The 23,291-nt window shown below is 40.6% G+C and overlaps 1 protein-coding gene across 1 annotated transcript in view; it reads right to left on the reverse strand.

Annotated features, from left to right (window-relative positions):
* Positions 1-4,111: 4,111 nt before the first annotated feature.
* Positions 4,112-23,291, reverse strand: part of LOC119065710 (antigen WC1.1-like) — a 41,078-nt gene continuing 21,898 nt past the window's right edge. Inside the window, 15 exon segments of the mRNA XM_037167838.2 lie at positions 4,112-4,465; positions 4,467-4,740; positions 4,742-4,897; positions 4,899-4,982; positions 4,984-5,021; positions 5,023-5,235; positions 5,237-5,285; positions 5,287-5,491; positions 11,869-11,998; positions 12,519-12,619; positions 12,887-12,982; positions 13,393-13,530; positions 14,109-14,141; positions 14,400-14,714; positions 14,804-14,845. Of these exon segments, the coding sequence (XP_037023733.2) occupies positions 4,112-4,465; positions 4,467-4,740; positions 4,742-4,897; positions 4,899-4,982; positions 4,984-5,021; positions 5,023-5,235; positions 5,237-5,285; positions 5,287-5,491; positions 11,869-11,998; positions 12,519-12,619; positions 12,887-12,982; positions 13,393-13,530; positions 14,109-14,141; positions 14,400-14,714; positions 14,804-14,845 (2,228 nt within the window).

Consider the following 23,291-nt stretch of genomic DNA (forward strand, 5'->3'; position numbering starts at 1 on the left):
AGTTTGTTTTTGTTTTAGGTATGGTTGTTAATAACTGTGAGTTTGCTGTCCTTTCACTGTTCATCTTTTTTATCTTCTTTTTCTTAGATAAGTCCCTTTAACATTTCATATAATAAGGGCTTGGTGATGATGAACTTCTTGAATTTGATCTTATCTGAGAAGCACTTTATCTGTCCTTCCATTCTAAATGAAAGCTTTGCTGGATAGAGCAGTCTTGGTTGTAGGTCTTTGGATTTCATGACTTGGAATACTTCTTTCCAGCCCCTTCCTGCCTGTAAGGTTTCTTTTGAGAAATCAGCTGACAGTCTGATGGGAACTCCTTTGTAGGTGACTGTTGCCTTATCTCTTGCTGCTTCTAGGATTCGCTCCTTCATTTGAATCTTGGCTAATGTAATTATGCTGTGCCTTGGTGTGTTTCTTCTTGGGTCCAACTTCTTTGGGACTCTCTGAGCTTCCTGGATTTCCTGGAAGTCTATTGCCTTTGCCAGATTGGGGAAGTTCTCCTTTATTATTTGTTCAAATAAGTTTTCCACTTGTGGCAGTTCCTCTTCCCCTTCTGGTACCCCTATAATTCAGATGTTGGAACGTTTAAAGATGTCCTGAAGGTTCCTAAGCCTCTCCTCATTTTTTTTGAATTCTTGTTTCTTCATCCTTTTCTGTTTGGTCATTTTTTTCCTCCTTCTGGTCCACTCCTTTGATTTGAGTCCCAGTTTCCTTTCCATTACTATTGGTTTCCTGTGCATTTCCTTTCATTTCAATTAGTGTAGCCTTCATATATTCCTCTAATTTGTGACTAAAATCAACCAGTTCTGTGAGCATCCTGATCACCAGTGTTTTGAACTGTGCATCTGAAAGTTTGGCAATTTCTTGTTAGCTTAGATTTATTGGCTCTGGGGCTCTGAGTTGTTCCTGAGCCATGTTTTGATCTATTTCCACCTGTTATGTATGAGGGGCAGAGCCTTAGTTGTTCACCAGGGTGGAGCCACCCAGGTGGCTGGTTGTGACGCTATCTGTGGTGGCGGGGTCAGAGAGGGACAATGGCGGTTTCCTCTGCTGCTTTCTGCCACTGGGGCCTGCGGGGTCCGTCTCACTGCTAGCTCCTTCACAGGTTTATCAGTTTGGCTGAAGGGTTTGTTGTTGTCAGACTTCTGTGTAGTTCAATTTTCTGTGGTTTGGCTGCGTTTTTGTTGCTAAAACTTTGTTGTTTTTAAACTTGGTTGTGCAAGAAGGTGCAGTGCTTCCACCTATGCCTCCATCTTGGTGGAACCAAATGCAGAGATTCTAATACCTTAGCTAATAAATGTAGATACCATATTCCATGATTGTCTCAAAATTATATATTTGATCTCAAATATTCTCAGATGTTATTTAAATCTTTTAAATATTTCAAAATATCAAGGTCAATAATATTTTTTAACATGATCACTTATACCACAAAACATAAACCAAAGTTATTTTGCTATGAATTTCAGGTGTTATTTTCAAGTATATGGTACAGAGTTGCAACATGTAATATGAACATATCAGTGGATAATGGGGGATGCATTTGAACCAAGAGAATCCACGCTGTCCATGTGCCTTCTGAACCTGTAGGAGATACAGAACTGGCAGGGAGAGGGAAGCCTAGATACAGGTCAGTCAGATACAGGAGATCCTGCCTGTCCCAGTCACAGGAGGCTTGGATATTAATCCCCTCTAGAGCTCAGTTGACCTCAGGATTTAATCCCCAGGAACTCTCCTGAGCATGCTTCATCCCAAGAGCTGTTCAACATTATTATCTGGAGCAGATCCAGGAGAACACTCTTCTCTCTATGTCTATTATAAATAAGAGCTTGTGGCACTTGAGAAGTATAGGCACTAAGCACTGAAATGTATTTCAGTGTTTATTAAAATCATTTTTTATCTCAGTATACACATAATCCACTAAATGATCTAAATATCATACTATCTCAGGATCCAAACATACTTTTCAACATTCACTCTTAATACAGAATTTTTAAGGTGATCAGTTTTAGGTGTTTTAATAAATGTTCCTTGAATCTATAATAATAGATGCATGTTTATAACTGAGTGGAAGTAACTGTGGATACAGAGATTCGTTCTGATCTTTTCTTTCTGTGGTCACAGAGTGAGCAGATGGAAAAAAATTGTGAACTGGAGAGAAGAGACTCTTTTCATCCTAATCATAGCAGAAATTCTCCTCAGAAAGATTCTTCCTCTTCATCCCTACCATCCAAGGAAAGACCTACTCTCTGGAGCAGAGTCAGAGTCTCCACTCCCCTCATTGTCCCCTGTATAATACAGCAGCTTAGTCACCAAGTCATCAGACAGGTTACCTGATAGGGAGAAAAACATTACAGAAAAATGGAAAAACTTTTTCCATAGGAGACCCACTGTCATTGTTTAGAAAAAACCTTGAAACTAGGCTTGTAGAGAGAGGGCTTTCAACTCCTGGGTTAGGAGGAGGCTGATTGTGTGAGGCTGAGTTGGTGGTTGTGTTGGTGTTTGCTGAAGATAACCCATGGCCAGCTCATGAACAGAGGGGAAGGCATGGAACCCACCTGAGCTGTCCAACAAGTCCTCCTCCTCTTGTTTTATGGGTTATCAATCTCCTGGTACACAACTTCATTAGGCATATCTTCAGTAGCAGATAAAGCTGGGGAAAGTGACATGAGTGTAGAGACTGCCCTGCAGATGTTCCCTTTACCAAGAGACAAAGCTTTCAGTGTTCTCCAATGCTCATCCCTGGAAAACCCCCTGTGGGCTACCAGGGCCCCTTCTTAGCCCTGTGCCCCTTTGGGACAGACCTAGGTTTCCCAACCCTGATTTTGATCCTACACTGAATTCCATGGGCACTATGCACATTGGAGGTCGTGATTTTTTTAAAAAAGAAAGCCTAAATTATTAAGCTGTTTTACATTCAACCCAGGACAAAGGACTCAGTTCTTTCAAATTTTGAAGTCTGTCGAAGAGAAAGTGGAGTTTTGCCAGATAATGGGAAGAAGATCAATACTTGTGCACTTTTCTTTGTATCACAACTGACCAGTTCAATACCCTTCCCACTACTTTCCAGATGACTTAGCATCCCTATGGCCCACCGTGGTGCTCTGCTCTCTATCTGTGTAGCTGAATCCCCAGGATGGTAAGGGCCAGAAAGAGAAGAGCCCCCAGTGTGCTACAGAGGGTCTCAGTAAGGAGGAGATGCTAAAGATGAGCTGATCTGATTTGGTGCCAGAGGAGAGAAGTGGGTTGTGCATGCAGTTTTAGAGAGGTTGATAAATCCACGAGAACATGTCTTTATCCTGGTTATCTCCCGAGTCCTCAAGACCACGAAATCACCATTCAGATACAGTGGGTCTGCCTGAATCCCAAGATGTGATCAACCCAGGTCCTTCCCTGAGCTTTGTCAACCTAAACTGAACCTGGTCATAAGGGATTTTTATAAAATGTTAGCTGGTAAAGCTTTGGAGAATCACAGCTCCCACAAGTTTGTAGGATTATAAATTCCTGATCAATAGGTCTTTTTTATATTGACATGATTAATTTTGCCAGAAATATGTAAATTCCATAGAGCAGGCCCCTAAAAATATGGATGTCTCTTCTATCACAGGAGATCAGGCAATATCCTGTGCCCTGGAATCAGAGCACAGAACAGCAGGTTGATTCAAGAAGTGCTTCTGGGCACAAACTCATATGTCCTTCAATCATAGTGCAACATCATTGGACCTTCCACTCAGCAGAGCACCTCACTGCAGCATTCTCTTTGTGCCTGCAGTCGTTCTGTCCCCAGGGCTGCACAGCACAGGCCCACAGGGAGGACTCCCTGCCCCTGCACTGCACCTCACCCAGCCAGATATGCCCTTTTCCTGGGCCAGGCACTGCCCCCTGCAGGGATTCCATGGCAGAGCCACAGCCCAGCTGCTGACATACCACCTTGGCCTCTGCCAGGCTCCAGGAGTCATCACACACTGTGCCCCAGGAGTCATTGTGCCAAACTTCTACTCTCCCTGAGCACTCAGTGCCTCCATCCCTGAGTTGGACCTTGTCTCTGACGAGGCAGCAGGACCTCGTGTGAGAAGGAAGGAAACCTGGGAGCCCAAAGGGGAGGGGCTCATGTCCCTGTGCAGTGGGCAGCAGTGGGACAGCTCTTGGGTCTCATTCTTGTCTCATTGGGCAAGTCTTTCTGGGCAGACTTGGTGACTTTGCCAGCTCCAGCTGCCTTCTCGTCCACTGCTTTGATGACCCCAACAGCAACTGTCTGTCTCATGTCACGAACAGCAAAGTGACCCAGAGGAGGATAGTCAGAGAAGCTCTTATCACACATGGGCTTGCCAGGTACCATATTGATGATGGCAGCATCACCAGATTTCAAAAACTTTGGGCCATCTTCCAGCCTTTTCCCAGAACAACGATCAATCATCTCCCTGAGCTCAGCAAATCTGCAAGCAGTGTGAGCTGTGTGACAGACAGTCCAGCACAGGTGCACATCCAGCACTGATTTGGCCTGGATGGTTCAGGATAATCGCCTGAGCTGTGAAGCCAGCAGCTTCCATTGGTGGGTCATTTTTGCTGTCACCAGCTGCATTGCCACAGTGAACATCTTTGACAGACATGTTCTTGATATTGAAGCCCACATTGTCCCCAGGAAGAACTTCACTTGAAGCTTTATGGTGCATTTCAACAGACTTTACTTCAGTTGTAACGTTGACTGAAGCAAAGGTGACCACCATGCAGGGTTTGAGTCTCCACCCGGCCCACAGGAACAGTACCAATGCCACCAATTTTGTAGACGTTTTGGAGGGGCAGATGCAGGGGCTTGTCAGTTGGACAAGTTGGTGGCAGGATACAATCCAGAGCTTCAAGCAGCATGGTTCCACTGGCACTGCCATCTTTACTGAGCTTTCCATCCCTTGAACCAAGGCATGTTAGCACTTGGCTCTAGTATGTTGTCACCATTCCAACCAGAAATTGGCAGAAATTCTAGTGTCAGGGTTGTAGTCAATATTCCTAATGTAGGAGGCTGACTTCTTTAACAATTTCCTCACATCTCTTCTGGCTGCAGGGAGGCTCAGTGGAACCCATTTTGTTAACACCAACAATTGGCTCTTTCATACCCAGTGAGTAAGCCAGAAGGGCATGCTCATGGGTCTGCCCATTCTTGGAAATACCTGCTTCAAACTCACCAACACCAGAAGCAACAATCAGGACAGCACAGTCAGCCTGAGATGTCCCTGTTCTTGATAATCACCTTCTCGATAAAGTCTCTGTGTCCTGGGGCATCAGTGATAATACTTGCTGGTTTCAAACTTCCACAGGGAGATATCAATAATGGTGATACCACGCTTACATTCAGCTTCCAGTTTATCCAAGACCCAGGCATACTTGAAAGAGCCCTTCCCCATCTCAGCAGTCTCCTTCTCAAAATTTTTTGATGGTTCTTTTGTTGATCCCACCACATTTGTAGATTTGTGGTTTTCTTGATTCCTGTGTTCTGGTGGAAAACCCATTGTGAAAAAGCGTACATTTATTTTTCAAAAACTCCCTGTCTGCTACCTTAAATCAAAATTTGGGAAACAGTATGCTACATTAGAAAGCTCAAAATTCATAGTTTATGAAACTCTCCACACTTGAAACTCTCTTTATCACCAGTAGCTACTTCCTCACAGTTGTTTTAACAAGCAATATTGAACTGCTCAGCATTTCTTAAACCATCAGGTTCTTTCGAAACTCTGTGTCTTATACATGTGTTTTCTCTCTGAAATGGCCTTTCTTACTTAACTTTTCTTAACTTTCCTAACCATTCCTTAACTTTTTCCCCCTCATATCTCTCAATTTTAAATAATTTGTCATTTTTACTAATGTCAGTTCAGTAAGTTAATTGAACTGGGTTAGTGCAACCATTGAATACTTAATGAGACAGAGTCCTGCTGGAGAATATTTATATATTATTTATTTTGTACTCCTATAATAACTTATTTAAAAAGTGAATAAATTCTCATTTCAGAGAATATATTTCTTTGTTTTTACTACCACTTTTAATAGGTGCATGTCTTGAATGAATGTTATCTGACTCTTGTTATCACAATTCCATTTTCCAGAAATAGAAAATCTAAGGTTGATTGTTTCCTGTGTGCCACATAATTCAAACACAAGAGACAAACAGAAGCAACATTCACTCTGACTAACCAACAATAAGCTTTTATATTTCTGACTTAATTCAATCACAAAATGAGCACTATGACAAATTCATTAATTCATGATCCTGGTTTTTTTACATATCACTGTTCACATTTTTGTATATCCTGCTAGAAAAGTTTGACTGGGTGTCTCTAAGTGATAATAATTCCTTGGACACAATCTGAGTTTTAATCCCTCAATAATTGTCCTAACTATACAACATTGAGAAAATTTCCCATTTAAAGAAGACTCAGCTCCCATTGGGAGGAAATAAGATTGAAAGAGAAGTAAGGCCTCTTTACTAAGTCAGAATCAAACTCTGAATAGCAGCATAAAGCAAAGAGAAGCCATGTCATTGAGATCCTGAAGACCCTCTTGCTCTAAAGAGAATTTGAGAGGATGACTTTGCACCAACCTTTGTGTGAGGACTACTTTCCTGTCACTATCTCCTCTGATCTAGTGCATATCAACCCATTAGTCCCCCTGTCAACTCTGGGCCAGAGTCAGGTAGATGGATCTGGAACAGTTGAGGAAGACTTTTTTATGTTTAGATATAAACCCAGAAATATAATTTACATATTCAAATCAATATCCAAATTAGAGCAAAGGAAATAAACTCAAGTTCTACAGGATAACATTCTTGCACTTCCACAGTCTAACAGTAAAGAAAACCATACAGAGATAAATGCATGGCGCCTTTCATAAGAAGAGGCTGTGAAAGTTATGTGCTGTGACCAGAGTAAAAAGAGCAGAGGGACTACAGAGAAATAAGCATGTTAAGTGGAGAATTAATTTTGGTTTCTGAATGACTGCAAAGGAGGTGGTTATTTGTGGGTGTCCAAAAGTGAAGATTAAAAGGTCACATCCATAGAAAAATGTAAAAGATTATGTAGTTAAAATAAGAAACCTACTCACCACCTTGGAATCAGTAAGTGGTGGAAGAAACAAGAAAAGATGTTGATTATGTACATTTGTAGATCTAAACAACAGGGAAGTTTAGTATTATACTTTACTATCCAGCAATGTCCTCAATTATTAAGGACAAAGTACTGAGTTCATGCTTATATGGAAGCAGTAAAAATTAAACTTGAAAATTATACAAAATACAAGAAAAGTCCAACATGACTGAACTCAAGATATAGAACTAGTCAGTCATCACAAAAGAACTCCCTTACGCTACCTCTTTGTACTTATACTCACTTCCCACCCCACCTCAGCCCTCACCCTATCACCTGGCAACTGCTAATCTGTTCTCTACCTGTATAGTTTTGTTGATTTGATAACATTATATAAACAGAATTATATAACTTTTGGATGTAATGTCTGCAACTTTTTTCATTAAGCATAATATTCTTTAGCCTATCTGGATTGTTGTATGTATCAGTAGTCCATTCCTTTTTATTGCACAAATGTGTTCCATTGTGAGGATGTATCACAGTTCAACTGTGGACCCATTGAAGGCATTGGGCTGTTTCCAGTATTTTGTTATTACAAATAAAACTGCTTAGAACATTTATGTACAGGCCTTGCATGAACATACATTTTTATTCTCTGGGATAAATGTCCAAGAATGTAATGGCTGCCTCATATGGTAAGTGCATGTTTAGTTTGAAGACAGTGTCAAAGTGGCTTTATACCCACCAACAATGTATGTGAGAACCAGTTTCTCTGCATCTACATCAGTATTTGTTATGATCACTTTGTTTTTGTGATGGTCATCAGCATAAAAATAATATTTATTGATTTTATTTTTTCAAATTATTTTATTGTTGTCCAATTATAGTTGTCTGCATTTCCCCCCATCACTCCCCCACAAGCTAGCCAAATTCACCTCCCTCTCTTGCTTCCACCCTACCCCTTGGTTTTGTCCATGTGTCCTTTATAGTCGTTCCTGAAAACCCTTCCCTCCTTGTCCCGCCCCCACTATTCTTAGATTGTTCTTAATTTCAATGTCTCTGGTTATATTTTGTTTGCTTTTTTCTTTTGTTGATTATGTTCCAGTTAAAGGTGAGACCATATGGTATTTGTTCCTGATTGCTTGGCTTATTTCACTTAGCATAATGCTCTACAGTTTCATCCATGCTCTTGCAAAGGGTAGGAACTCCTTTTTTCTCTCTGTTGCATAGTATTCCACTGTGTAAATGTACCATAGTTTTTTTAAAAAGATTTTATTTATTTATCTTCAGAAGGGAAGGAGAAAGGGAGAGAAACATCAATGTATGGTTGCCTCTCGTGCGTCCCCTGCTGGGAACTGGCCTGCAACCCAGGCATGTGTCCTGACTGGGAATCGAACTGCGTTCCTTTGGTTTGCAGTCCCGCACTCAATCCACTGAGCTACACCAGCCAGGGCTGTACCATAGTTTTTTATCCACTCATTTACTGATGGGCACTTAGGTTGATTCTAGCACTTGGCTATCGTAAATTGTGCTGCTATGGACATTGGGGTGCGTAAGTTTTTTTGAATTGGTGTTTCAGGGCTCTTAGGATATAATTTCAGCGTGAAATTGCTGGGTCAGAAGGCAGTTCCATTTTTAGCTTTTTGAGGAAATTCTATACTGTTTTCCACAGTGGCTGCACCGGTCTGTAATCCCACCAACAGTGCACTAGGGTTCCCTTTTCTCCACAACCTCTCCAACAGTTGTTTGTTGATTTGTTTATGTTGGTCATTCTGACCAGTGTGAGGTGGTATCTCATTGTGGTTTTATTTTGCATCTCTCTGATGGCTAATGATGCCGAGCATCCTTTTATATGTCTCTGGGCCCTCTGTATATCCTCCTTGGAGAGGTGTCTGTTCAAGTCTTTTGCCCATTTTTATTGTTTTTTTTTAAAGATTTAAATTTATTTATCTTCAGAGGGGAAGGAGAGAGGGAGAGAAATATCAATGTATGGTTGCCTCTCATGCATCCCCTGCTGGGCACTGGCCTGCAACCCAGGCATGTGCCCTGACTGGGAATTGAACCATGATCCTTTGGTTACAGGCCTGTGCTCTATCCACTGAGCTATACCAGCCAGGGCTTTTTTTTTTTTTGTCTTCCTGGAGTGGAGTCATGTGAGTTCTTTATATATTTTGGAGCTCAAACTCTTGTCCAAAGTATCATTGGCAAATATGTTTTCCCATATAGTTGGTTCTCTTTTCATTTTAATACTGTTTTCTTTAGCCATGCAGAAGCTTTTTAATTTGATGAGGTTCCATTTGTTTATTCTTTCCTTTATGTCCCTTGCTTTAGGGGACATATCAGTGAAGATGTTGCTGTGTGGAATGTCTGAGGTTTTCCTGCCTATGTTTTCCTCTAGAACTTCTATGGTGTCATGACTTACATTTAAGTCTTTTATCCACATTGAATTTATTCTTGTGTATGGTGTAAGTTGGTGACCGAGTTTCATTTTTTTGCATGTAGGTGTCCAGATCTCCTAACACCATTTGTTGAAGAGGCTATTTTTACTCCATTTTATGCTCCTTCCCTCTTTGTCAAATTGTTATAATCACTGTTGTTCATTTTAGCTACTCTAATTGATGTGCAGTAGTCAACTGATGCCTTTTAACTGGACTACTTGTCAATTTACATCTAATATAATTATAATACGGTTGGATTTAGCACTACCATTTTGCTCTCTATTTTCTATTTACTCTCTTTCTTTGGTTCTTTTCTTACCTTATTTTTAGTTAAATGAATATATGTAATATTCTGGTTTAATTCCTCTACTGCCTTTTTGGCGATATAACTTTACATCAATTTTTAGTGGTTCCTCTAGAAATTAGAACATGCAGCATTATTTTATCACGGTCTCACTAGAGGAAAAACTGTACTACATCAGGTAAAATATAAGAACTTTGCAACAGTGTGTTTCCATTACTCCTATGCTTAGTGCTACTGCAGTCTTACGTATTATACCTCACATGGATTTTGATGACTATACTATATCTTTAAATTTGTAAAACTCATATAGCTAAAAGTTCCAAATTAATCTACCTATATTCCTTCTGGATCTCCTCTAAGTCTCATCTTCCTTGCTTTCTTGCCCACTTAGATAGAGGTTTGGGGGAGAGTGCCAATTTGTCCTCCATCAACTTCTGATAAAGAGAGATAAATTGATGTAATTTGCTTAGAAGGCTTTATAAATAGATGGACAAGAAATGAGAATTTCCTGAAAAATTAAGAGGAAGTGATGGAGAGAAAAGTCTGAACTTAAAAGGATTTGATCACTTTCCTGGCCATTGAACCTCAATTGGTTGGGCAGCATAGTGCAAACTGAAAGGTCATTTGTTAGACTCCTGGGTTGTAGGTTCAGGCCCTGGTTTGGGCTTGTGCGAGAGGTACATTTACACAATGGAGTACTATGCAGAAGTGAAAAAGAAGAAATTCTTACCTTTTGCAATAGCATGGTTGGACCTGGAGACTATTATGCCAAGTGAAACAAGCCAGTCAATTAAAGACAAATATCATATGATCTCACGTATAAGCGGAATCTAATGAAAAACAGAAACTAGTGAGAAAAATAGAGGCAGAGGCATAGAAAATATGCAACAGACCAACAGCTGTAAGAGAGGAGGGAGGAAATGGGGACTGGTTGAAAGGAGGTGAAGGAATTAGTCAATGAACATATAAGAATAAACCATGAACATAGACAATGGAGTGAGGATTGACTGTGGGAATGAGGGGTGGACTGGGTGGGGAAGGGCAAAGGGGGAAAATTAGGACAATTGTAACAGCATAAACAATAAAATATTTAAAATAACAAAGAATAGGAGCTCCTTTTTTCTTTCTGTTGTGTAGTATTCCATCATGTAAGTGTACCAATTTTTTGATCCACTCATTTACTGATGGGCACTTAGGTTATTTCCCACACTTGGCTGTTGTAAATTGTGCTGCTATCAACATTGAGGTGCATAGGTTCTTTTGAATTAGTGTTTCAGGATTCTTAGAGTACAATCTCATTAGTGGAATTGCTAGGTCAAAAGGCAGTTCCATTTTTAGTTTTTTTTAGGAAATTCCATACTGTTTTCTACAGTGGTTACACCAATCTGCCTTCCCACAAAACTGTGTACTAGGGTTCCTTTTTCTCCACTCCTCACTGGCAATTGTTGTTTGTTGTATTGTTTATGATGGTCATGATTCCCTTCATGATAGTGCAAATGGAATTGGAGAGCATTATGCTAAGTGATATAAGCCAGGCAGTGAAAGACAAATGCCATATGATCTCACCTACACATGAAACCTAATCAATATAGCAGACAAACAAGGAAAATATAATCAGAAACACTGAAATAAAGAACAAACTGAAAGCAACCAGAGGGAAGAGGAGAGGAGGGTAACGGGGTAAAGAAGAAAAAGGGTTATTAAGGGACATGTATAAAGGACTCATGGACAAAGCCAAACGGGGTTAGGTTTGAGGGTGGGAGTTGGGGTTCTGTGGGGTGGGGAGAGTGGTGCAGGGAAAATGGAGACAACTGTGCATGAAAAACAATTAAAAAAAGAAAAAGAAGGTTGACATTAGGGAAAAATAGCTACCAGGACTACAGAGTACTTCCTCCCTCCCAAGGAATGTGAAAGCTAGAGAAAGATACATGGTCTAAGTGATGCTATCAAACATATGAGGTCATCCAAGTTTTGAATCTACAAGAAGAATGGGCATTGAGAAATTATCTAGGCCAGAGACAAAATATGCCAGGGATTAATTAATCCCACTCACCTGTCTGAAAAGCTCTCATCCCATTCTCCTCTGCGGTCACTTCCTGCTCATCCATCTGAGAGGCAGAAGGAGTCTTGGGCACTGGTACCTCTTCTGCATCATCATAACCCTCACTAAAGGCATCAGTCCTCTCAGCTGAGGCTTCTACGGGCAGACAAGGAGATCAGGTAAAACCATAGTAAATGGGTTGGTTTAGGTAATACCTACAGCCTATTCTGACGTAGAGATTCTGATGGTTGCTAAACAGAGGCACCATTTGCCCCATGCTTTAATGGGTCTTTCCAAAGCCATGCATTTTATTTCTGTGTGCCATAACCTGAAAATGATCCAAATATCTCAGTATTTCTTGATTAAAACTAAAAAATTTTTTAAAGGAACTCTTACACTGGGGACCATTACTAAAATATTTTATCAGGTTATACTTTCCAGATGTTATTTTTAAAAACAATTTGTGCTCTTGTGACTGAATGAGGGCGGTTGTGGACACTGAGAGCCTAACTCCATAATGGGGTATTGTAGTGCCACCAGAGAAGAGGGAGACTGGAGACCTGTGAGACAAGGGAACCCTCTCATCTCAGTCAAAGGGAGACTGTTTCCCCTGGCTCTCATCTCTGTGGGAAGTTCCCTTGCCCCCAGTGCCCAGCCAGGACAGATCTACCTCTCCTACCTGGAACAGATTTATAGTCACTATTCTGCTCACCATCCCTGGTGTAATATGGCAGTTTTGTTACTGAGTCGTCTGACAGGAATTCTGAAGTGGAGAAAAACATCACAAAAACAAATGGAACAATCCTTCCTGCATCCAGAGGCTCCACAGTAAGGACAGGAGAAATGATGGGTTAGCATGGCTCTTGTGGTGTCAAGGGAAGGCTCAGAGCTCACTGAGGCTGTGGACAGGCCCCTCTTACCTCTGTGAACCTTGGGTATATGTGGGGTCTACAGATGCTGGGAAGACCTGGCTCAGCCAGTGGATGCCTGAGAAGTAGAGGTCCCAGGAAGGCCAGGCAGGGAGACTCACCTGAGCTGCTCAGTAGATCCTCTTTCTTTGGTGTTACAAGATAATCAATCTCCTCATACACAGCCTGGTCAAGAGCATCTTCAAAACTAGATAAGGCTGAGCAAACCACCAGCAGGTCAGAGATTGCCCCCTGATAGTGTTGAACCAACAAGCTGATCCTTCATTGTATCTCTGCTCACACTGGGAAAATGCTCATGGTTTCCAGGGTCCTTGTATAGTCTTATGCCCAAGTACCATGTCTGCACCTCCATCCTTTGTCTGACCCTGTATCCAAAGTTCAGCTCCTATTCTTTCCTGTCTCACATAAAAAGCTATGACTTAGGAGTGCTCATACCCCGCTATCTAGAACGTCTGTATATTCAGTTCTTAGTGAGTAACAAGGGGCAGATGCATTTTGTAAACCAATGACATAAAAAAAGATGCCTTGCCCAGTTCCCCTTGGCACCCCTGCCCCATTTCGTGCCTGCATACACTTTCCATGTTACCCAGTACCCCCTGCAGCCCACCTCTGTGCTCTACTCTCCATCTGTGCAGCTGAATCACTAGGATGATGAGGACCAGGAAGAGAAGGGCCCCCAGGATGAGGCAAAGGATCCCGGGCAGGGAGAAGATGCCAGGGACAGGCCTTGGGCCAGATCTGGTCCCTAAAAAGAACAAAGCCAAGAGGATTTGGAGAAGGGCGCAGGTACAGTTAATCTCACTTACACCAACATTTTCATCCAGAAAGCTCAGGACAGTGAAGTACCAGCTTCCAACATAATGGGATTGATTGTGAACCTGGAGAGCACTATCTTAGACCACGTCCTAAGAAATTCAGCTCTACTCCAATGTGGTTCATGGAGTGCTGGGGATTATCAGGGAGCCTCAGACCTACAACAATCTCTGAGGGCCAGGGCACAGCTTCGGCCCCTTCTCTTGGGCTTCACCAGACTAGAACACCAAACAGTCTTGACATAGATGTCAGCTGCTGAGGAGCTACAATCTCGGGCATGTGAAGAAATCCTTAGAACCAGCCTCCCATGGTCTGCAGGCATGAGAAACTTCTGGCACAGTGAACCAAGGAAGGGGAAGTTTCTCCAAGGAAAATACCTGATAACTCCCCACCACCCAGTTGCTCCTTGGGATCTTTCCTTTCTCAGTTGGCTGATTCTGTCAGAAATTCTACAGAACATGTCCCAAGAATTTGACCATGGTCTCATATCCATGGATCGTGGCACTGTACCTGCTGTAGTAGCTGGCAACATTGATCTTTTACCTAGAGAGAAAAACAGGAGTTGGGAGCACAGGAATTGGCCAGAATGCAGGGTAACCCACGTTTCTTACATGAGCCGTGAAATCTCCCTTTGGTTAGCATAATATCAATACTGAGTCCTCCCAGCTCCCCCTTCCTTAATCCAGTGCTGCAGCCCCTAGATACTTTCAGAGTACCAACTGCCCATCTTACCCCAGCCAGGCCCATTTTCCCACCCCTGCTCCAGCTCAACTAGAGCCCAACCCAGTCTCTACCACTCACCAGAGCACCTCACTCCAGCGTCCTCCTCATGCTTGCAGTCACTCTGCCCCCAGGGCTCCGCAGCACAGGCCCACAGGGAGGACTCCCTGCCCCTGCACTGTACCTCATCCAGCCAGATGTGCCCTTTTCCTGGGCCAAACATTGCCTCCTGCAGAGCTTCCAGGGCAGAGCCACAGCCCAGCTGCTGACACACCACCTCGGCCTCTGCCAGGCTCCAGGAGTCATCACACACTGTGCCCCAGGAGCCATTGTGCCAAACCTCCACTCGCCCAGAGCACTCAGTGCCTCCATCTCTGAGTCGGAGCTTGTCTCTGTCTGACAAGGTGGCAGTACCTTGTTACCACCCCTGGTGGGAGAGAAGGAGCCCTGGGAGCCCACAGGGGAGGTGAGAGGGGCTGATGTACCTGTGCAGGGGGCAGCAGTGGGACAGCTCTTGGGTCTCTTTCCTGTAGAAGCAGACAATGGGGAAGCACTGGATCAGGGACAGCTGGGCGTGGTCTTGCCTCACAACAAGATTATTTAGGGTCCTTGGCTCAGTCCAATGACAAGTGGAAACACAGGCCTCATAATTAATCTAATGGCCTGAGCTACTGAGACATTCACTGGATCCTAGCCTCTAGCACCAGCATAAATTACTTTCTCTGTGTACTTGTTTATCACTCTCCACATTCCACAACAAATACAAATACAAACACACACATACAGACCCCTGAATGAAAGTGTTCCTAAATAAGGGCCTTGCATATCTTTTCACTTCTGTGTTTCTGCTATTAAGACAATGTGTTGCACATTGTACATATTTATTCAAGAAGTATACATTGAGAACCTTCTATAAATGCTATGTATAGGAGCTTGATGAACATTTATTGAGTGAATGAGTCAATGAATAAAATCCAGTGAAATATAATTTAAAAAATCTTGCTAATCAGCAAGATAATAAAAGAAATGGAAATTAACATTAATGATATGTGGTAATAAACAGTGAATGTTAAAAATAAATAAGTCTAGAATCGTAGAAGTGATTTGTATTCAATATTGCACTTATACTTTTTAAAGGGAAATTATAGAACAAATTGTAAACTTTTCTCATAATTTTTTCCATGTGAAAAATGGACAAGCCAAAAAGATGACTATAGGGTCAGGACACTTTTTTTTAAAGGACTAGAACAAGTAGAATTAGAGAAAAATAGATTACTAGTTAGTTAGTTAGACAGAAGTGTCTCTATAAGACTCAAATAAAAATACTAAAAAAACTACATTAAGAAGACACAGAGGTTCAAAACAAAACACATGTAAGAATTGAAACCAAAGAAAATAGGCACAAATTCAGAACAACACAAGAAAACAGAAGTATATACAGTACTTGCCATAAAATGTCAGAGGATCTTATCTTTCCATCTCATCCTATCCAACCTCCTGTACTATGCAGAGATCATCTCTGAAAATAATGGCAGGACCTCTCTGAGGTGGTTGTGACTTCAGGATTGAAAACCTCACTACCTTTTATTTATTGTGTTTGACTGATGAAAATTACCATTAATGTAAGGTCTTATAGTTTAATATTTCTTCAGTCTTTCACAAGAGTAGGAAGACAAAGATGAAGAAAGAAAAGCAAGGAAGGGAGTGAGACTCTGCCTATAAAATATCTATTTCTCACTGGTGTGGATTTCAGGCAACTGCCATCCTATTGTCCAAAGTATATCTGAATGGAGCGTAGCGTGGTGGAGGGGCGGGGACAAACCAAGTGACAGGAAAAAGTGTTGAGGGAAGAGAAGACACTGTGAAAATGCAAAAGAAGGAAGAGGTGGAAAGAAGAGAGGGAAGGAAAGAAGGAGAAGGGAAGGAGGAGAAAGAAAGAGAAGCAAAGCAAATGTTACTTTTATTCAGACTTCAAATAGAATGAGACTTGTGGGCTTTGTAAGCTTATTGACTTTGGAGTGTCTACATCGTTTGGCTTAAGAATCAAGTTCTTGAAAAATCTCAGCATCTTCTGTGTAGTTATGAAGAAGACAGTTGAAAAGAATTAACCTGAGAAAGTAACTTGACCATATCTAAGATTTGTGTGTGTGCGCATACCTCCTTATCCTTTGATCTAATAATATAAATATTGGGAGTAATCCTACAGCAATAAACTCACTAGTTTGTAGAGATACACTATGATAATATCTATCAGAAGATTATTTGGATAGGGAAAAATTGAAAATAATTGGACTTCCAATAAATAAGCAAATGGTTACATGAAGTGTAGTACCGACTCCACGTGAATAAATAGTTGCCATTATTTAAATGAGTTACTTCTACGTGGACGACAGTGTGGTGATTGAGGGGGAGAGGAGTTTAGGTGGAGGTGGAATAGGGTATAAGAAGGGTAAATGGTAATGGAACAACTACCCAAAACAAATAAATTATTAAAAATTCAATTTAACAATAATGTATATTGTTGAATCTCAACTTTGTAAAACCCAATAATAAAACACCATCCACATAAATTCTTTTCTGGGCATGAATTTGGAAATGCTTTAGTGAAAATGGATGAACTAAGAAAATGGTACTTGCTAGTCCATTAATTCTGCTTATATCAGGAGGATATGAATGAATGAGGAGTCAGGGAATACGATTCGCCTTTTATATCTTATGTCTTTCCTGCTTACAGTAAGTAAGCATTGTTTTTGTAATTTAAATGAAAGAGAAAGGAACTGGACTTTTTCTAATCTTAAAACAAACTAGTGGGAAGAACACAAATTCCCTAATGCCAAGCCTGGCGCAGACCCAACAGGAGCAAGTGCGGCTGATTCCGTGAAAAGGGGATATAAGGAAAGGTTGGCAGGCCAATCTGCTTGCCTCAGCGTTCCTTTACGTATAACAGTGTTCATTCCCTGGGGGACCATATCAGAGTGGCAAGAGTCTCTTGCGATACTTGCGCTTAGAATAAACCCAAACCTGCCTCCTGGTAACCTCCATCTATCTTGTCAGGGCCCCGCCCCCTGGAGGAGCTCAGGGTGAGTCCCCTCCCTCTTCCACAGGAAGTCCTCCAGAGTGTGAGGCCAACAACCAGGTTACATCTACCCTGGCATTTCTGCTAATTAGCCTAATTACAGACTCCCTGTGATGTGGTTTCCAGTTGTGTTTGCAAATGGAACACATGTACCTAGACAGTGAAATGTGCTAGCATCACTTCTAAAGGCATTTCATCCTACTGTTGGTCAACACATTAATCACCTTAGTAATTAAAAGACATTTATTTCCAGCATTGGATACAACATTCCAGTGCCTTAATTCCAACTTTCTGTCTTTCACGGTTTCTGAAAAGCGTTGTATGCATTTTCCCTATCACCCTATCCTTTGATATTTTTATTTCTGGTTTCCACCCTCTGCCCAACATTCCACTCTTAAAAGAGGTCTAGTTAGGATAATCAATGTCATACAATGAATTTAATGGGCACACTTCAGTTCTAATTTACTCAGCATCTTAGCAGTATTTAACACATAAGAGTATTCCCTTTTCCTTGAAACTTTTTTTTAACCTGGCTTCCAAATGCAGTATTTTCTGGGTCCTATTTGTCTGTCAGCTCCGCATTAGACACCATGTCAGTTCATAGAATGCCCTGCCCAGTTTTTAAATGTTAATATTTCTGTCCTAGGAATATTTATTTTTCTATGATATCATCCATTCTGATGTAAGCATTTCTATGACAACATCCGAATTTGTATCTCCCACTCAGATTTTTTCCCTAAATTTAAATTACCTAATGACATCCGCCTGTACCTGAGTGTTCTTACTAACTTTGAATTTAACATACCCAAATTGAGCCTGTGGATTTCCTCCCATAAAGTTCTGTGTTTCCCATATTAAGGAAAGGCACTGCCATATCTCTAGCCATCAGCTTTGACTCCTCCAAGCTATAGCTGGTGACTGGTGACTGGTGACTATTAAGTCACCACTATACCACTATGCATGTACATTTGCCCTGCAATAATCCTTCATTTATCTTGTACTCAAAAGATATTTTCTTTTTATTTATTTTTATTTATTGCTGAGAGAGAGAGACATCAGCTTGGTGATCCACTGATTTAAGCATTCACTAGTTGATTCTTAAATTAGTTAATGTTACTGACTGGAGATTGAACCTGTAACCTTAGTGTATTGGATGATGCTCTAATGACCTGAACTACCCCACTAGGGCCAAAGGATGTTCTTTAAATGCAAAACTGATCAATTTACTTCTGAGTTTAAAAATCATTCAATTAATTTAGATTATACCTTCATAAAATTATTTTTAATTTTGACTACACAAACAGGTTATTAATTTATTCAAAACCCCTATTTGAGTGTCTACTGTATGCCAGGTACTGTTACAGCACTGGACATAGAGTGGAGAATATGAAAGCCAATCATGTCCTAGATCCTATGGGATTATCAAATTAATATGATAGATGTATAATAAACATAAAAATGAATAAATGATGATTTCACCCAGTAAAGAGTACTATGAGAACCATAAAATGTGCTATGAAATATAAAATTGGTTGGGCAGAGAAATGGGAACCGTGCAGGAGAGATACTGAGAAAAGCAATCTGTGTTTAGGGATAATAAATATGAATGTCAGGGATATATTATAAAGAATTTTGGGAGAGGTAATATCATTTAAATTGGTGAGGAACCTCACCAAGGAAATAATATTTAAAGTGAGAACTGAATGATAAGAAGTTGAAAGGGAAGCCAAGCAGATAAAAAATTACTTAAGGTCATAAGGTGAATACCATTGGTCTGGTAAAAGAATACAAATTAAAGGATGGCCAGCTTGCCTTCCCTTACTTCCCCTTGCCTCTTATTTCATGAATACAAAAAGAGTCAATATACACACCTGCTGAGTGGAAGAGAGATAGGAGAGGAGGACTGAGTGGTGGGTAGGGGAAGGAACATGTATGGCTTTGTCAACCAGTGTAAGAAATCTGAGTTTCATCTTAAGCTCCTTAGAAAGCTACTGGTGGCTTTAAGAAAGAAAGGAAAAGAAATGAAAAGTAAAAAAAGAGAAAATATATACAAACTGAATTTTAAAACTTGCCTCTGGCTGACAGAAAAAATACATATTATGGAAGAGAAAGAGTGAACCTAGGTGACCACAAGCAACTGTTGGTTAATCCAGGCAAGAGGTTCTTTTCTGGACTAAGATGATGATGAAAATAGAAAGAATAGAAGGTTAAGGATATATCCAAAGAGAGAGCCAACAGAATTTGCTGTTATATTGGAGTAGAGGGGAAGGGAAGTGAAAGAAATAAAGGTTCTCTCCTATCTATTGAGCTTAAGTAATGGTAGTGACATTAACTGAAATGAGAAATATAGTAGGGAGGAAAAATTTAGGTACAGGGACTGAGCAGGTGAATAAAATATCCTGCTTTGTAGTAGCTAAGTGAGGGGAATTAGGAGGTGAAGGGTTAAGCAAACAAAAAAAGGGCTCATGGATATGGACAACAGTATGATGATTGATGGGAGGATGGGGTATAAAGGGACTAAATGGTGACAGAAAAATTAAAATAAAAATTAAATTAAAAAAATCCTGCTTTGGAATAAATTTGAATGACCTACTAATATTCAGTGGAGATATCAGGTAGCAACAGAAAATGGGTTTGGAGTTAATGGCAAAGAACAGTTGTGGAGTTTGCTCTCAGTATATAGAAGTCATTTAGGCCATGGGCCTTAGGAAGGGAGTCCAGGAAGAAACAAAGAGGAAAGTGTGTGATACTGAGTCCTAAGAGTATCTCAAATCTCTCTTATAGGCTGAGGACAGGAGTTGCAACTCTGTAAGAATGAGAGCAACCATCAATGAGGTAGAATAAGGAGAACAATCAGTGAGATAGAGGGATCATCAGAAGGCAAAAAGAAAAAAAAAAGGAAAGAGAAGTCAACCTGTTGAAAGTTGCTGAAAGGTCAAGAATAATGAAGACAGAAAGTTATATTTATAAACTTATATAAATAAGTTATATTTTATTTTCTTGCTGATTCTGAGAAATGGTGGAGCCTAAAACTTAAATGGATAATGTAGGAACAGTGTAAGACACACAAGTGTGAATACAGTGAGTCATTAATGACCATACTTTTGAAAACATGTCTGTGGAGCAGAGAAAATAAGGATGGGGTAGTAGGCAGGGAGAGAATCTAGGTTGAGGAAGAATCTAGGTTGTTTTTCAGGTATTTTTTTATAATGTGAGACACTTGAGGCCATACCAAGAGACTGGGAGAAGTTGATGGTGCTGAGGAAGTGGGAATAACTGAGGAACTGAAGACTTTGACGAGGTGAGTGTGTTTGGAATATGTTGCCCAAGAAGAAGATCTGGCCTAAGATATGGACTAAGGCCACTGATGGTGGAGCCAAGTAGAAGCCTGTGCACAGATCACAAGTTGGTAGATGTGTTGAAAGGAAGATGAGGAGTTGTTTCTATTCTAATTTGTATTTTCTATTCTAATTTGTCAGTGAGGTAAGACACAAGATTGTGATCTTGAGAATGGATAGTAGGAATCAGGTTTTTCTTAATATTTTTTATTGTTGTTCAATTACAGTCATCCCCCTTTTCCCCATTTTGAAGTGTGAGGAGAACACTTCATATGTAAAATATAATTTTAAAGACAGGGCAAGCACACATATTGGAGGAGTACAGTAGAACTTCAAGGCAGTGTGGAATGCTCGCTCATTGGAGACTGTGTCCATGAATTCAAAAGTAGACTAGCAACATGCTGTGTGTTCTTTGCTTGCCTTATTAGTCCAGTACAGGCAAAGAGTAGTTAGGTAGTTGACTTCAACCATCCTAATGTATGTGTCTGTTAAAACTGACAAAGAGGAGGAAAGGGAGTTGAGTGTAGTTCAAGGAAAATGACTATAATGTTAGATCATATTATCTAATCTGGCTAAGAAAAATGTGAAGACATGAGGGTAGAAGAAACATAAGAAAAACCAATAGTGGAAAGTTGGGCATTTCCATGAGGATGAAATTTATTGGGAAAGGATCATTAAAGTTTATGAGCCATAGGATAAGAATCAACGACCAGAGAATGGAATAAAGAAGTCAAGATTTCAAGTGTACAGTTAATGATGGTTGGTAGGGTATGCATAGCCAGAGGTTGGATGGAAGGGAAGGTGCTTAGAAATGAGGAATTTAACAAACTGAGAGGCCAGGATTGTTGCCTTAGTTGCATTTAAGTATGTTGTAGTAACTTCTAACAGTCCCAGGAGTAAGACATAAATGAAGAAACTCACGAGTCTGGTGCTGCAGTCTTTAGTGGACAAGGTGAGGGGTGGGGGAGCATTGAGCAGAAGTTAGGGTGATGACAGCAACAGGCAGAAGTCGTACGTGGAGAAAGCATTATGCTGAGTGAAATAGGCCAGGTGTTGAAAGACAAATACCATATGATCTCATCTTTAACAGGAAGCTAAACAACAAAACAAACAAGCAAGCAGACTAAAAACCAAGGCACTGAAACAGAGAACAAGGGGACAGTGACCAGAGGGGAGAGGGAATGGAATTTAAGGGGGAAAAAGAAAAGGGATTTGGAGGAACAAATAGGAAGGACACAGGGACGAGAACTAAGGGGGGTGGAAATGGGAGGGAGGTGGGGAGCACGGGGTGGGGGGGGCTGGGATGGGAGAAATAGACAAAAAAACTGTACTTGAAAAATAACTAAATAAAATTTTTAAAAAATGCAAAAAAAAAAAAGAAAAAAAAGAAGTAGTACATGGAATTGCCTCATGGTGTCAATGTCAATGTAATGTGATGTTGAGAAGAAACACAGAAGAGGAATTGCTGAAAATGGCAACTGAGAGCAAAGAGCACACCTACTCCGTCTCAGCACAGGGAAAAGTGTGTTGGAAGAGAAACACACAGCCTCCCATTGATAGGAAAATCAGTATTTTCATAGAAGAGTCAGGTTTTGATCTGAACATAAAAGTGAAGGGAATATTAAGGGTATAAGGGACTTTGCAGATGATTGGGCTCCAAATTTCATCAGGATCTGCAGAAAATTTTGGGAGAATGGAATGAAAGAGCATAAATGTACACAGAGTAAAGAGAAAGTCCCAGGCGATGAATGATCAACCAAGAAGACCAATATACTGAGGGCCTCTTAGAAGGGACAAATTCAAGCAGAAAAATATGGGGAATGAGGCCACTGACCTCCCAGTAGTTCTCCATGATATGGCAACAAAGAAGTAAAAAAACAAAGACAAAACTTTTTAATGGGATTGTTCTTGTTGGTACTGCCTAAGAGAGGTCTTTGCTTTGCTCTTCATTCCCAGCTAATCCTTTGCTACTCCTGTACCCCTCCCCTGTACCCTGTTTCTGCTCTGGCCATGAAGAAATTTTCTCAGTACCTCAAATATTCCATGTCTTCTCACAACTCAGTATTTACAATGACCAAAATGATCTGTCTCCTTTCTTCCTTTGAGAAACTCATACTGATTTTGTAGGTCTCCATTCAAACGATTCTTCTCTTGCCCCATTACATGCTTCCAAGCCCTTTCTCATTTTTCATGACACTTGAAATTCCTGCCTCATGAGCATTTTCATCACTGGATTGTAAGCTCTGTGAGAGCCATGACTGTAATGTTTCTCTCCACTGTCCTCTTAGCTAAAGTATAAATTTGTAATTACGGGCACTCAATTACCATCAACCAGCAGACTGACAAGAGAACTAGTTCAAGTGGTATAGTTGCATTTCAGAGTAAAATATCATAAGTTTAAGACATAAACCAATCAGGATTGATTCTCTGCCCTGCCCCTTACTTATATTAAGGTACTAAGCAAATCTATAAACTACTGCAAATTAGTTAGCACTTCCTTAGAAAGTTTATTGGAGTATTAATGGTGCTCCCACATGATTTTTCCTATTTTTCTGATAT

Source organism: Artibeus jamaicensis, unplaced genomic scaffold, assembly GCF_021234435.1.
Source record: "Artibeus jamaicensis isolate MK-2021 breed Jamaican fruit bat unplaced genomic scaffold, CSHL_Jam_final contig_233, whole genome shotgun sequence".
Taxonomy (NCBI): Eukaryota; Metazoa; Chordata; class Mammalia; order Chiroptera; family Phyllostomidae; genus Artibeus; species Artibeus jamaicensis.